We start from the raw sequence: 12683 nt of genomic DNA, 5'->3' as shown, positions 1-12683 counted from the left end.
GATGAGGTGGCACTTATGGGCACTGATGAGCAGGTACTAATATGCCGCACTGATGAGCACTGATAGGCAGCACTGATAGGCGGCACTGCTGGGCACTGAGAGGTGGCACTGCTGGGCACTGAGAGGTGGCACTGCTGGGCACTGAGAGGCGGCACTGACGGGCGGCACTGATGGACACTGATAGGCGGCACTGATAGGCACTGGCGGATGGCACTGATGGACACTGACGGGTGGCACTGATGAGCACTGATGGGCGGCACTGATGAGCACTGATGGGCAGCACCATCAGTGCCCACACTCAGTGCCCATAGTGCTGCCAGTCAGTGCTCATCAGTGCCTAGATGAGCAGGCACTGATGGGCACTGACTGGCAGCACTATGGGCACTGATTGTGGGCATTGATGGGGGCACTGATGGCGGGCACTGTGGGCACTGATGGGGGGGCAATGTGTGTGGTTTTTTTACCTTTAGTAATCAGGGCACTGGTGATCAGTGCCCTGATTACATTCCTGTGTGTCCCCAGCGGCTGTCGCCTCCCCCTCCTTCCTCACACTGCAGTGTCTGTGTGAGGAAGGAGCGTCGGCGATGAGAGATGATCTCATATGTTTACATATGAGATCATCTCTCATTGGACGGCTTGATCACGTGGTGAATGGCCGCTGTGATTGGCCATTCACCACGATCTGTGATCGGCCGTGTCCAAGGGAAAAACGGCCTCCCGAAAATTCAAGTCCGCGCTGCAGCCGTATATAAGCTGTAGCGCGGATGGGAGGGAGTTAAACAGCAGAGGAGAAGTTGATAAGCATGCAGGGAATGCAGGAAGTTGTGGAAAAATAGTCAGCTGACATGCAGTACTTCCTTATTCAAATACAAAGGTCCAATGTCCACAAATTATAGCTCCCCTATATATATATTATATGATATATATATATATATATATATATATATATATATATATATATGTAACATAAATATCAGATATGGAATAGCTTTGCATTAGCGAAATATGAAATATGTAGTGAATTGTAGATGTAATGTCATTTTGGGTTAATTAATGTATTATCACACACACATGTCCTGTTGGTAGCATTTGAAAGGACACAGCTGGTCTCTCTGGGATAGGGTTGACACCTGGTTGCCAATTAAGGTCCCCCATGCAATTGAACAAAAATTGTCACCTTCCGGGAACTTCAAAAGGAGGCTGCTAGTCATTTTGGCTGCAGAAATCCGCAGGGGGGTGACAATAGGTTCCGAACCGTCTGTGAGCGGTTGCTGCTTTTATCAGATCAAAGGAATGTATTTTATCTCTCATAAAAGTTAAAATATTAGTGGTAGAGAGATGAAAATAATTCCTTCTTGTGGCTCACGTATGGGGCTACGAACACATATAAATTTGTATCTGTGGCATGGGTGGGGTCCTGGAGAATTGCACAAAACCATTGTATGGCGCGTGATTGCGATAGGCAAGCAGTGTTTGATACTGCCGCGATCAGACCGATGCGCTGGTGTCAAAACTCCTATCCCTGGCCCAGCGGTCAGCGCCATTCTGGGCCAATTAAACTCTGGTCAGTTCAGAACACAGGACTTCGGGTGGGCTGAGCTGGGGGCAACCCCTTGTGGCTGATTCATTAAGGGCTAAAGTCCAGCCCACATCAATATTCCAATAAATTGGGAAAGCTGAGATTTGCACATGGTTCTTCCTTGAAGCCAGTTCTGAACTGAGGAGTTCCTGCACAATTTCCGGTATGCTTCTGCCAACGAGATAACCTTAGGTAAAGTTTATTTCTGTGTTATTCCCTTTTATTTTCATAGCAAATTGCCAATTGTGTGTATTCTTATCTTTTGTATTTTTGTAACTGCTTTTGTTTTGTATATATTTTGTATGCACTGCCCTCCTTTGGGATATTAAATTATAAAATTAATAAGTGACTTCTGTGTACTAAGCTAGGACTCATACCTCTAGAGAGATTTTATTTGCATTTTAGTGCCTAGAACACTTGATATATGCTACATGCCAATCTGTATGCCATTGCACTGTGTTGGCAGATTGCATGCAGATTGTACATCAGACGGAGATCTGCGTGTGTGTGGTGTCCCAGCAGACCAGTTTGCGGACAAACTGTTGGGTGGTGGCAGGCTATCGTTTGCGGTGTGTGGGTGTGGAGACAGTGGGAAGAGTGATTAGCATAGGGGTTCTGGCTTGTAGGATAGCTGGAGGAATCCTAGTAGAGTGTGATAATTGCTAGACTGCTCCCCCACCATTAGAGTGCACCAGATTGTATGTAAGATTTGTATCTGCCTGTGTGTGGTCAGCCAGCTGGATTGGAGTGGAGTCTCCCTCTAGTGGTGACCGAAGGCAGTGCAGGCTGTGAAAGTATTGCATCAGACAAAAAGGAATGACCGCACTTCTGATGAATTTTCAAAGAAAGGAGTATCTTTATTCCACATCAATCAAATGGCAGGTACAGGTACACACTGTGAATGCAGGACAATCGGTGGACGCGTTTCACGACTGGATATGTCGCTTATTCATCACATTCAAGGTGATGAATAAGCGACATATCCAGTCGTGAAACGCGTCCACCGATTGTCCTGCATTCACAGTGTGTACCTGTACCTGCCATTTGATTGATGTGGAATAAAGATACTCCTTTCTTTGAAAATTCATCAGAAGTGCGGTCATTCCTTTTTGTCTGAAGCTATCCTGGATTGCGGATCCGACCAGCACCTGATTCTAGCCTCACCTGGAGCGGTCTACCCTGTTTGGACTTTGTGAAAGTATTGCAGCCAATCTAATTACTTAGTAGGAAGTTTCTTTTTTTTCTTTAATCTGTTATCCCCTATACTTCCCCAAGTCACGATTCACCGTGTCTCGGTTAGCTAGTCGCCGTGGGCGTGGTCAAATCGTGACAATATATATATTTAAATCCGTGGCATCTCAATCACACTCTTCACCCACAAATGTAATCTTCAGTGTTTACCATTACCAACCCCTCTAAGATTGGACATGTAAAGATGTTGACCCCAAAATCAAAGTGAGCTTGACCTTTTATGATTTAGGGACTAAAATCCTTTGGTGTCTGGTCTTAGGGGTGCAAGGATTGGATAACTATATATTGGAGGACTATTAGACTTTGGATTTTCATATTTACAATATTATTTACTTATTTTTTTGTTGTGTTACATTAATAATTTGACTCCTGTTTGTGTATTATCAGAAGAGAGTGGAGGTGCTGCTTACTGTATATTATACTCTATCAGAAAGTCACTTATATTTAAATTCTTTGTACAACAGTGAACAAATGGAAAATATTGCAAATAGAAAAAATTAACAAAACAAAAAGTAAAATAATGAGATGTAAAAAGAGAGCTCCGTCATTAGGTGGAGGAACACATGGTACATTTAAGCAGTAATCATTTAGTGCCAGCACATGCATTTGCCTGCATGTTCTAAGGAGTGCTAATCTGCAAAGGAAAGTCATGAGACTTGGATTATTTAATAAAAAGAAAAAAAAATGCCTCCATACTTGTAAATTCCATAAAGAGTCACAGCTCCCACTTAATCTGGCCAAAGATGGGTAGAATTTTGAAATGAAAAGTTTTAGGAAAAGAATGTTAGTTTTTTTTTTTTTTTTTTAATCATTAGTGGGTCAAATTGACATTTGTTTTCCACCGCAGTGACCAGAAAATTTAAGGGAGCAGAACAGAAAGTTTTTCTCAAACAAACAAATTACTAACAGTGTATGTGGTATTCATTCAGTCAAGTCCATACATTCCAAAACCAAATGTTTAAGTGTTTGTAACCCTAAAAAAAAAATGCTGTTCCTTTACAGCATGTTATACAGCACAGTGCTTTTGCTGTGTAATTTGGCCACTTGTAACACCTGAATACCTGGCCTATCCTGCCTGGTTCTGCCCTCCCCTCTGTAAACTGACCACAGATTATCATGGTCAGTTTACCATGACTCAGTCATCCACTGCTCTCCTCTGTCCTCCTCTCCCCCCTCCCCTCCCTGCCCGTCAGCTCGTGTCTGTGAGTCGTCCCTGCCCCTCCCCCCCACCCCGCTATTAGTAATAAAGTAAACATTAAAAAACTGTCACTACCGCCCCTCTTTTATGTAGCCATAACACACACTGTAAATATTTATGGAAAACGAAGCCTCTAAATACCATTTTTCAGAGGTCTTCAGGCCGGTCATGTGACTCCCTGCCACCCCTCCTCCCCCATCTAATGGCTACAGCGGGATGGGGGCTGAGCAACCAGCACAGTGGTCACGTGACCTCCCCGACTGACGTCAGAGGGAGAGCTCGGCCCCTCCCTCTGTTGCCCGTACATTGGAGAGGGAGAGCGGCCAAGAGTCACGTGACTGGCCTGAATATCTCTGAAAAACGGTATTTAGAGGCATAGTTTTTCACAAATATTTACACTGTGTGTTATAGCTACATATAAGAGGTGCTGGCAGTGACTGTTTTTAAAAGGGTTGCAAACACTTTAAAAGCAAAAAAAAAAATCTTTCATACTATATTTAAATGCTGTGAGACCTAAAGCCTAGTACACACAGGCCGAATGCCGGAGAGCATTGGTTGGTTTAACAGAAATCGGCCAACCCATGTGTACTGCAGCCGGGCCAACAGAAGCTGTGTGTACTGCAGTCGGTCCGACAGAAGCCGCGTGTACAGCAGCCGTTCCGACAGAAGCCGCGTGTACAGCAGCTGGTCCGACAGAATCCGCGTGTACTGCAGCCGATCCGACAGAAGCCGCGTGTACAGCAGCCGGTCCGACAGAAGCCGCGTGTACTGCAGCCGGTCCGACAGAAGCCGCGTGTACTGCAGCCGGTCCGACAGAAGCCGCGTGTACTGCAGCCGGTCCGACAGAAGCCACGTGTACTGCAGCCGGTCCGACAGAAGCCGCGTGCACTGCAGCCGGTCCGACAGAAGCCGCGTGCACTGCAGCCGGTCCGACAGAAGCCGCGTGTACTGCAGCCGGTCCGACAGAAGCCGCATGTACTGCAGCCGGTCCGACAGAAGCCGCGTATACTGCAGCCGGTCCGACAGAAGCCACGTGTACTGTAGCCGGTCCGACAGAAGCCGCGTGTACTGCAGCCGGTCCGACAGAAGCCGCGTGTACTGCAGCCGGTCCGACAGAAGCCGCGTGTACTGCAGCCGGTCCAACAGAAGCCGCGTGCACTGCAGCCGGTCCGACAGAAGCAGTGTGTACTGCAGCCGGTCCGACAGAAGCCATGTGTACTGCAGCCGGTTCGACAGAAGCCGTGTGTACTGCAGCCGGTCTGAAAGAAGCCGTGTGTACTGCAGCCAGTCCGACAGAAGCCGTGTGTACTGCAGCCGGTCCGACAGAAGCCGTGTGTACTGCAGCCGGTCCGACAGAAGCCGTAGTACTGCAGCCGGTCCGACAGAAGCCGTGTGTACTGCAGCCGGTCCGACAGAAGCCATGTGTACTGCAGTTGGTCCGACAGAAGCCGCGTGTACTGCAATTTGTCCGACAGAACCTGTGTGTACTGCAGCCGGTCCGACAGAAGCTGTGTGTACTGCAGCCGGTCCAAAAGAAGCAGGCTATTCGGCCACCTGTCTCCCAATTAGCGCCCTCAGCCACTAGCTAAGAGCGCTGACTGGAGTGTTCTGGTGGGGGGGGGGGGCGTCCCCCTGTCAGAACACAATAGAACAGCGGGGGGAGATCACTGAACTAACAATGCATAGTTAGTACAGGGGCTCCAGTGGCTAGGTTGAACGAAAAAAAAAATAAAAATAGTAGTGTGTACGAGGCTTTAGAATTTTCATTTGAAATTCTATCCATCTATGAGCAGTTAAAGGCCTAGTACACAGTATTAGAAAATCGGACGAACAATTGTTAGTTTTACTTTGTTTCTGATCTTGCACAGTCTTGCTAATTTCATTTTAAGCACGAACTAACACTAACTGCACTAACTGAATGAAAAATCTGTAGTTCTGGTAACTAACAAGTAAAATTTTCTATCATGTCCTTTCAGAAATTTGTATCTAAACAGTCCACATCGGCTCTTGAAAGCAGTACATTAACGAACAGAAAATCGAATAATCAATTCAAATACAAAGACTTCTGTCCAAAATCACTGTACACTGTAATTTAATTGCATGCACAGTTGGTTAGACTCATACTGTTGAGCCATGATGTACTATTCTAAGGCTCCATTCACCCCTGAGCGTACTGGAATCGCACGATTCTGTCCAAGATTCCAGTATCATTGTAAAACACTTAGGTGTGAATGGAGCCTTATTGTTTGCAGAAACAGAATCTCTTTTTACATTTCCAAGCTAATAGGACATGCAATAAAATCATCACTCTGCTGTCAGAGAATGAAAATAAGAAATGCAGAGAAATGGCAAGCGTAATCAATTTCCTTTCTTTTGTTAACATTTAATAAAAGCAAGTCACCACTTTGTCAAAGTTAAAGATTGTTAATATTGATCGTATGCTAGTAAAATAAACTACCTTAACAAATGCAATGCTACAAAAGGAAATCGCAAAGCAATAGAAAGGTCATTAGGAGGGAAAAGCGAATAATATGAAAAGGTTCTTATCTCCATGTGTGCAAAGTGTAAACATCAATTAAAGAAAAGGAATGGACTATTTACCTGCACATTGCTGGAGGCACGGGATTTTAAAGTCTGAATCTTTTCAAAGACCAAGTTGACTTTTCTTTTGGTTGCATCGTCATTATCCTGACTTCTGAAATACAGAAATTCAACTTATAAACTGTAGCAATGATCCATGTGTCTGACAAGTATGTCAATATCTAATAAGAATCAAGCATGAGGCATGTTGATTACCAGTGGACTGCTGTGACAGAGCAACCCATTTACTGAGCATGTGCAGGATTCTTTAAGGGTCTGTGTCTATGAGCTTTTACGCACATCAGACATTTTTTGTATAATATATAAGTCTAAGCACCGTTCACATTGGAGTGACTTATGCTGCGATTTGACAGGTAAAATCGCATGAGAAGTCCCATCTTATTGCCCGCAATGGCACTGTTCAAATCAGCGCGATGCCAACTTTGCGGTACTGCACTGATTTGAAAAAGTAGTACATGCGATTTCAGATGCAACTTGAATAGCGACTTCTGTGCATGAAGTCACACAGAAGTCGCACCAGAAGTTGCACCGAGATGTGGCTTTGAAATCATGCGATTTCAGATGAAGTTGCACGATTTAAAAAGCCGCAGTCAAAGTGAACGGATGCTTTGGGGATGCAAACCCTGCTTGAATCAGGTCAAAGGCAAGTCAGAAGGAAGTCAACTGTTGATAAAATGCACCTCTCATTGTGAATGATCTCAGAAGCATCTCAAACATGCAATCAACACAAGCTCTTCAAACAAGGCACTAATAACAGTGCTGAATTAAGGCCAGGATTTGCCCACCCTTTTGCCACCATGTCGTAGGGAAAAATGGAATCACCTGAGATTTTTGAATAGCATGGGGACTGCCTCACTGGATGGATGACATCTGACTTACAGGATGAAAAAAGGAACAGTATTTAAAGTGGTTCTAAAGCCTTAAAGTGAATGTAAACCCCATTCATGAAATCTGACCTGGGCACATACATCTGTAGTGTTTACCTATCTCTCTCCAAAGCCCTAAGTCCCATGTCTTTCTGCTTCCCTGTCCCTCTGTTATCAGCATGATAACTTCTGACAAGTTCTCAACACAGGAGATAAAAGCAGCTGGAAATTTGTTTTGGCGAAAAGACTTAGAGACAGATAAACAGAGAGCTTGTCTATTCACAGCACAGCTCTGCAAGTTTATTCCTTCCTCTGCCTATCTGGAGTGGCTTTCCTCCAACCAGCTCGCACACAGCGTATGCCTAGACTCCCCTCCCACTGCTGAAACAGGAAGAAAAATTTGTAACATGATCTGCACTTTCTAAAGAATATAGAAAGCTGAAGACAGCAGATATACATGTAAAACTTATGTAGGGAGATATGTCTCATCATCTGAGGTTGTTCACTTCACTGGGTATATGTGAGGGTTTAAATCCACTTTAAGGTATATTTCCTTAATGCATTCTCTGCAGTAGGGTAAAAAAAAAAAAAAAAACTTTTGTGTTTTGATCTCCCCCAGCCTCCCCTTATACTTACAAGAGCCTGATCTCAATCCAGCACTGTGCACAAACGCAGTGTCTCTACACTCCCTCCCTCACGGGGCAGATTGACAGCAGTGGGAGCCATTGGCTCCTGCCAGTCACATTTTTTGACGAGGGAATGGGGGGCTAGGCCGAGCCCCGCTGTCTGAGTCTACGATCGAGCCTCCACGACTGCCCCCATAGGAAGCAGCTTCAATAGAGTTAAGGGTATTCCAGAAGTTAAATTATTATGCAAGGACCACTTTAAAGCTGTCTGCTTATATTTTACCCTACCTGATTCACCCCCCTTCATCATTATGCAAATTAAATTGTAAATAAAACCTTCCCACTTTCATTACATATCTTATTTTGACGCAATCTCTATGCTTCTCTAAGCAGTGCCAGCAGATCATGGCTGAGGGGAGGGACTGTACATAGATTTCAGGAAACAGCAAGCCAACCTAGGCAAAGTCCACATGTGATGCTGAGCCTCCATGATTGATTAAAAGAACTGAAATCCAATAAATGAAATGGGAAAAATTCCTATTACACAGACCATAAAAAATAATTGTGTACCAACACACACCTGAATGCCAAGTAAATGTCTTCTGCGCTGTAATGTTGCATGAAAAATAGGAAAATGATGACTATATTGTTGACATCTATAGTCTTGCTACCCTCTCAGGACGATGAGTATCCACATGAACTGAAAGCATAGAAAACAAGAGAAGGGCGCACCGACCTAGTGCAATATCATAAAACATTTATTATACTCACAAGAGTATGCTAAATATAAGCATAAACCCAAAGGATTCCTTCGGCTATCCAGAGACCGCAGGACCAGGATGCTTAATTGCGACAAGAGGACTTGAAGGCATCCATATAGATGGTGCTAACGCGTTTCAAGGGAGAACCCTCTTCGTCAGAGCCATCCTGACGAAAAGGGTTCTCCCTTAAAACACTTTAGCCCCATCTACGCGGTTCTTATGATTTTCGAATAAATGTTTTATGATATTGCACTAGGTCGGTGCGCCCTTCTCTTGTTTTCTACACATCTGAATGCATTCAAACTCTCGCAGTGTAAAATGAGACCCTTCTTGCTGACTGACAGTGTAAAATGTGGCATTTTCTGTTATCCGCCAATGACATTGAAGGTTAAAAGGGCTATTTTAGAGGTACAGCACATGCTGCAGCCCACCTATGGTGAAAGAGGCTAGAATAGGAGGCCCCCAGTGCACAGTGCGGGGTACTGCAGAGAGAGGTTGCTTGGAGATAACATTAAAGTTTTAAACTGAAGTCCTTTGATCTGAGTTACATCTAGGGTTGCCAGCTCATCCCTTTAAACCCAAACATATACAATTACCCTTTAACATTAACCTATTATATTCAATCATTATACTAACCCTTCTTTCAAGTAATTAAAGAGTATCTGTTTTGCAGTTTCCTCATGGGTTTGTTGTGCTAGCTGTTGTTGGCCCTTCAAAAGGTCTGGTGTTGCCTGAAATTAAGAAAAAAGTATAATGTTATTAAACAAAGCACTACAAAAAAAGGAAGAGTACCAATGCTTAGGACCCCTTTCACACGATCACACGTTTTTCAGTCGGACCCAATTGGGCCACCCATTGACCTCTATTGGGAGGCAGATGTCAGTGGACCCGCCTGGCATCCAATCCGACAAGATCTGCTGAAAACCGACGGATGGCGATATGTTCGCCATCTGTCCAGCGGGTATGATCAAATGAGATTGGATGAAACAGGCAGGCTGTCCGTTTTCATCCAATCTCCCCACAGAGGAGAACGGGACTCTGACAGGTCCGTCTCTGCACAGAGAGTGGAGACAGATCTGTCATCCACCTGCTCATCAGGGATCAACAAGCGAAGTCCATTCAAACAGATCCAACCTATGTGAAAGGGGCTTAAAATGTGAGCCAAATTAAATATTATGGTTTTGAGTAGCTGTCCGAATACACAGAACAGTTACCGCAGCAGATGTTTGAGAAAAAATGACAACCAGTCTGATTGACTTCTATCGAGTGGGAGTAGCCTCACATGAATCGAAATGTAGCCAGTTCCCGATGAACCAGCCGAATTCTGACCAACCTATGGTCAGCTTTACACAAACGACAATACAGCAGAAAAAGGCAGACACACTTTGCAGCAGCAGCTGCAGGAGTAAGGTCGGCCATACACGGTTAAAATCTCTGCAGGTTCAGCAGGATTGGTTGATCAATTAGGGTAGAACCAGCCTGCCGGGTTCATTTGCGGTTATCGCTAGCGGCTGCTATAGTGTATATAGGGTGTACCATGTTCCTAAGAACCCACTTTCTACTCCCAGAGCCCTGCCCCCCCACCCATGACCACATGCAGAGATTTCTTTCCCCTGCAGCCATTGACCAATTTAAAATCGTCGTGGCAGAAGTCTGTGAATGGATAAACTACAAGTCCCATCTTTCACAATGGTAGACGGACTTGTAGTTCTTAATGGACCATGAGTATGGTAATTAGTGCACTCGTGGTTCATTGACACTTTCTCCAGCTCAATAACTGGAAGCCCATACAGAGGTGGTGGAGATGTCTGCAGGAGTCTGACATTGCACCCATGATTCACTAATTGTAAGTGCAATAGTTTGCACACTCCTATGCAAAAAAAAAAAAAATAATAATGTTTTATATATATATATATATATATATATATATATATTGTTTTTTTTTTCCTCCTGAAAAACATGTGCATGAATGTTTTTTTTTTTCTTAAAGGTGAACTTAGCCTTCAAATATAGTCAAGGGGAAAAAATATCTGTCCTGCAACAGCTAACTTAAAACTCCAATCCCCCAGAAGAATTCACCAAGAAATCAAACACGTCAAATAAATCCTTTAAAGAGGTTGTAAACCGAAATTTTTTTTTCACCCTGTAAGAGAAACACATAATGAGCTAGTATGCATCTCGTACTAGCTCATTATGAAATACTTACCTTAGAACGAGCCCCCACCGTGCCGCCCGCTTACCTCTATGACGGACGACATGTTCAGTCGCCCGTCTTCTGGGATCGCGGCATTCGGTCATCTGATTGGCCGGAGCCGCGGTGACGTCACTCCCTCGCACGCGCGCGGGAGTCGACGGTCACGGCACAGGGCTCTAAAGGAACCGGCTGGTGCCGTTCCTTCAGAGCGCATGCGCCAGTGATGTCACTGGCTGCATGTAAGGTAAATATCTGTACGGTACAAGTTTAAGAGATATTTACAGTACCTATAGGTAAGCCTTATCATAGGCTTACCTATAGGTACAAGTTGCAGAGGAGGGTTTACTTCCTCTTTAAGTAGCACCCACACCTCTTTATAAAGGGACAGGGACTACGCTCACAAATTGCAGTAACTGCCTTGCAGCACAAAACACAGTTTATTCAACTATCATCAAATAAGGACACTTGCATGGAAATAAACGATTTAGCCACAATAGACCGCACTTTGCAATAATAATAGCAGATCGGGTACCTGACTTTCAGCATAACAATGTGTCCCCAGATCAGAATGTTTTGTACACAGTAAATGGGTAATTGATAACAATGGGCCACACTCTACAGACGCAATCCAGACAGCATAAATAGTTTAACAGACCTACCTCATCTGCCTCAGGTATTTAAAGAATCGCTCAGCAGTAGTAACAATTCCTAAGTACTAGGTGCTGGATATTACCTGTCAATACTGTGGGAGTTAGCCTGGGTTCAAACTTGTGTGATGAAGACACCGCATGTGATTTGCACCGCATTCCTGTGCACATCACATGTGATGCCTATGCTGTGCGATTTCAGCCATACATATTGTATGGCTGAAATTGCATCCGCACCAAAATGGCGCAGGACGCTTTTGTTCACACCCACACAATGTGATTCTGGCCATCGCACTGCATTTTCCATTCTGTTTTGGGATAACATTGACGCCCGCAGATCGCATGGACGGCACGCGATTGCAATGAAGTGCGGGAATCCCAAAGGATTCACAGCGTTTCCAGCATCGCGTACGTGTGAACCAGGGCTTAATGTTTGAAAGCGGTAAGTCTTGCTGCTTCACTTCAGGCCACTGCGACTATAGTCAGGCCCAGTCAGACACCCAGCACTGGAGTTCTGGTGGATATTGCAGCATATGCGCCCTCAAAGTGAGACTCACCTGCTTTTGATTACATCACCAGTGACCTAATCCAAAACGTTTCGCCTCCTCCATGTACAATGCAGGGTTAATTACTCCTATATGATGCAAAGAATGACATGAGAAGCAGGGACTAAGCATTAAATACTGCTTGTTACTGTTCCCTCTAGATATAGGAGCATTTAATCCTTGCAATGTAGGGGTTTTAGTGCAAGGGTAGATTTTGTCGTATTCCTCTTTGTCTATAAGAATTTTGAGCTTTTTTGGGGTTATGAACCACGTAAGGACCAGAAGGACTTATCTCCTTAATGACCAGGGCATTTTTTGCGATACAGCACTGCGTTAATTTAACTGACAATTGGGCGGTCGTGTTACGCTGTACCCAAATGAAATTGATATCCTTTTTCCTTCCACAAATAAACCT

At 44.4% G+C, this 12683-nt stretch overlaps 1 protein-coding gene across 2 annotated transcripts in view; it reads right to left on the bottom strand.

The window, feature by feature from the left end:
- CGNL1 (cingulin like 1) overlaps window positions 1-12683 on the bottom strand; it is a 191895-nt gene that overhangs the window by 114850 nt on the left and 64362 nt on the right. For both annotated transcript variants that reach the window (XM_082254053.1, XM_082254054.1), the window contains exons 3-4: window positions 9519-9613; window positions 6630-6723 (exon numbers count right to left, since the gene is read on the bottom strand). In XM_082254053.1, coding sequence (XP_082110179.1) covers window positions 6630-6723; window positions 9519-9613 — 189 coding nt within the window. The remainder of the gene's footprint in view (window positions 1-6629; window positions 6724-9518; window positions 9614-12683) is intronic.

Source organism: Pelophylax lessonae (assembly GCF_965119305.1).
Source record: "Pelophylax lessonae genome assembly, chromosome: 4".
NCBI lineage: Eukaryota > Metazoa > Chordata > Amphibia > Anura > Ranidae > Pelophylax > Pelophylax lessonae.
The sequence above is the reverse complement of the archived record's forward strand: the minus strand, read 5'-3'. Positions and strand labels throughout refer to the sequence as shown.